The sequence below is a fragment of the Aptenodytes forsteri genome, unplaced genomic scaffold (assembly GCF_000699145.1).
Source record: "Aptenodytes forsteri isolate BGI_AS27 unplaced genomic scaffold, ASM69914v1 Scaffold341, whole genome shotgun sequence".
NCBI lineage: Eukaryota > Metazoa > Chordata > Aves > Sphenisciformes > Spheniscidae > Aptenodytes > Aptenodytes forsteri.
Window position 1 is genome coordinate 202,104 of NW_008795553.1, and position 742 is coordinate 202,845.

Below are 742 nucleotides of genomic sequence, written 5' to 3' on the forward strand. Positions count from 1 at the left end.
CCATGGAGCCCCTCTACGGCCCGGGGCCGGAGGGGAAGGTGCGAGGTACGGCTCCCCAAGGCGCTCTGCGTGGGGCCGGCTGGGTTTCTCCCCTCTGGTCCCCGTCCGACTGGGGGTCCTTCCCCCCCGCAGAGACCCCGGAGGAGGTGTTTGAGGCTCTGAAGGCGTTGGGCTACAGCTCCTTCCGCCCGGGCCAGGAGGCGGCCGTCATGAGGATCCTCTCGGGTGGGTTTGGTTCCCCACCCCACCCCACCACGACCTCCTTTCCTCCGCGGGGTTTGGGCTCCCCATCATCCCCTCCCGTGCCGGGCGGTCGGGTTGTCCCCCAGCTAAGTCCCCAACCCCTCGTTCCGCCAGGCCTGTCCACGCTGGTGGTGTTATCGACGGGGATGGGGAAGTCCCTCTGCTACCAGCTCCCCGCTTACCTCTACCACAAGCGCTCCAAGTGCGTCACCTTGGTCGTCTCCCCTCTGGTGTCCCTGATGGATGACCAGGTACCGCTCGGGTGTCCCGGTTCTCCCGCCCCCGCCCCCTGCGGGGACGCTGCTGGCTGCGCGTTGCTGCCGTGGAAGGCTTGCGTGAGCCCAAAATGGGGAGGTGGGTGTCCCAAGGGGGTTCCCCCCACCCACCCGCCCCTCTCCCCACGTCACCGGAGGCCAGCGTGTCCGCCCGCGGGGGGGTGATGGGCTTCGCTTCCAGGTCTCGGGGCTGCCGCCGTGCCTGAAGGCCGGCTGCATCCACT

General features: G+C 69.5%; 1 protein-coding gene across 1 annotated transcript in view; it reads left to right on the forward strand.

Moving 5' to 3' along the window:
• The window catches only part of RECQL4 (RecQ like helicase 4), a gene marked incomplete at its 3' end in the record, with an annotated part of 12,008 nt that overhangs the window by 5,490 nt on the left and 5,776 nt on the right, over window positions 1–742 (forward strand). The window contains 3 exon segments of the mRNA XM_019472808.1: window positions 133–225; window positions 358–494; window positions 700–741. Of these exon segments, the coding sequence (XP_019328353.1) occupies window positions 133–225; window positions 358–494; window positions 700–741 (272 nt within the window).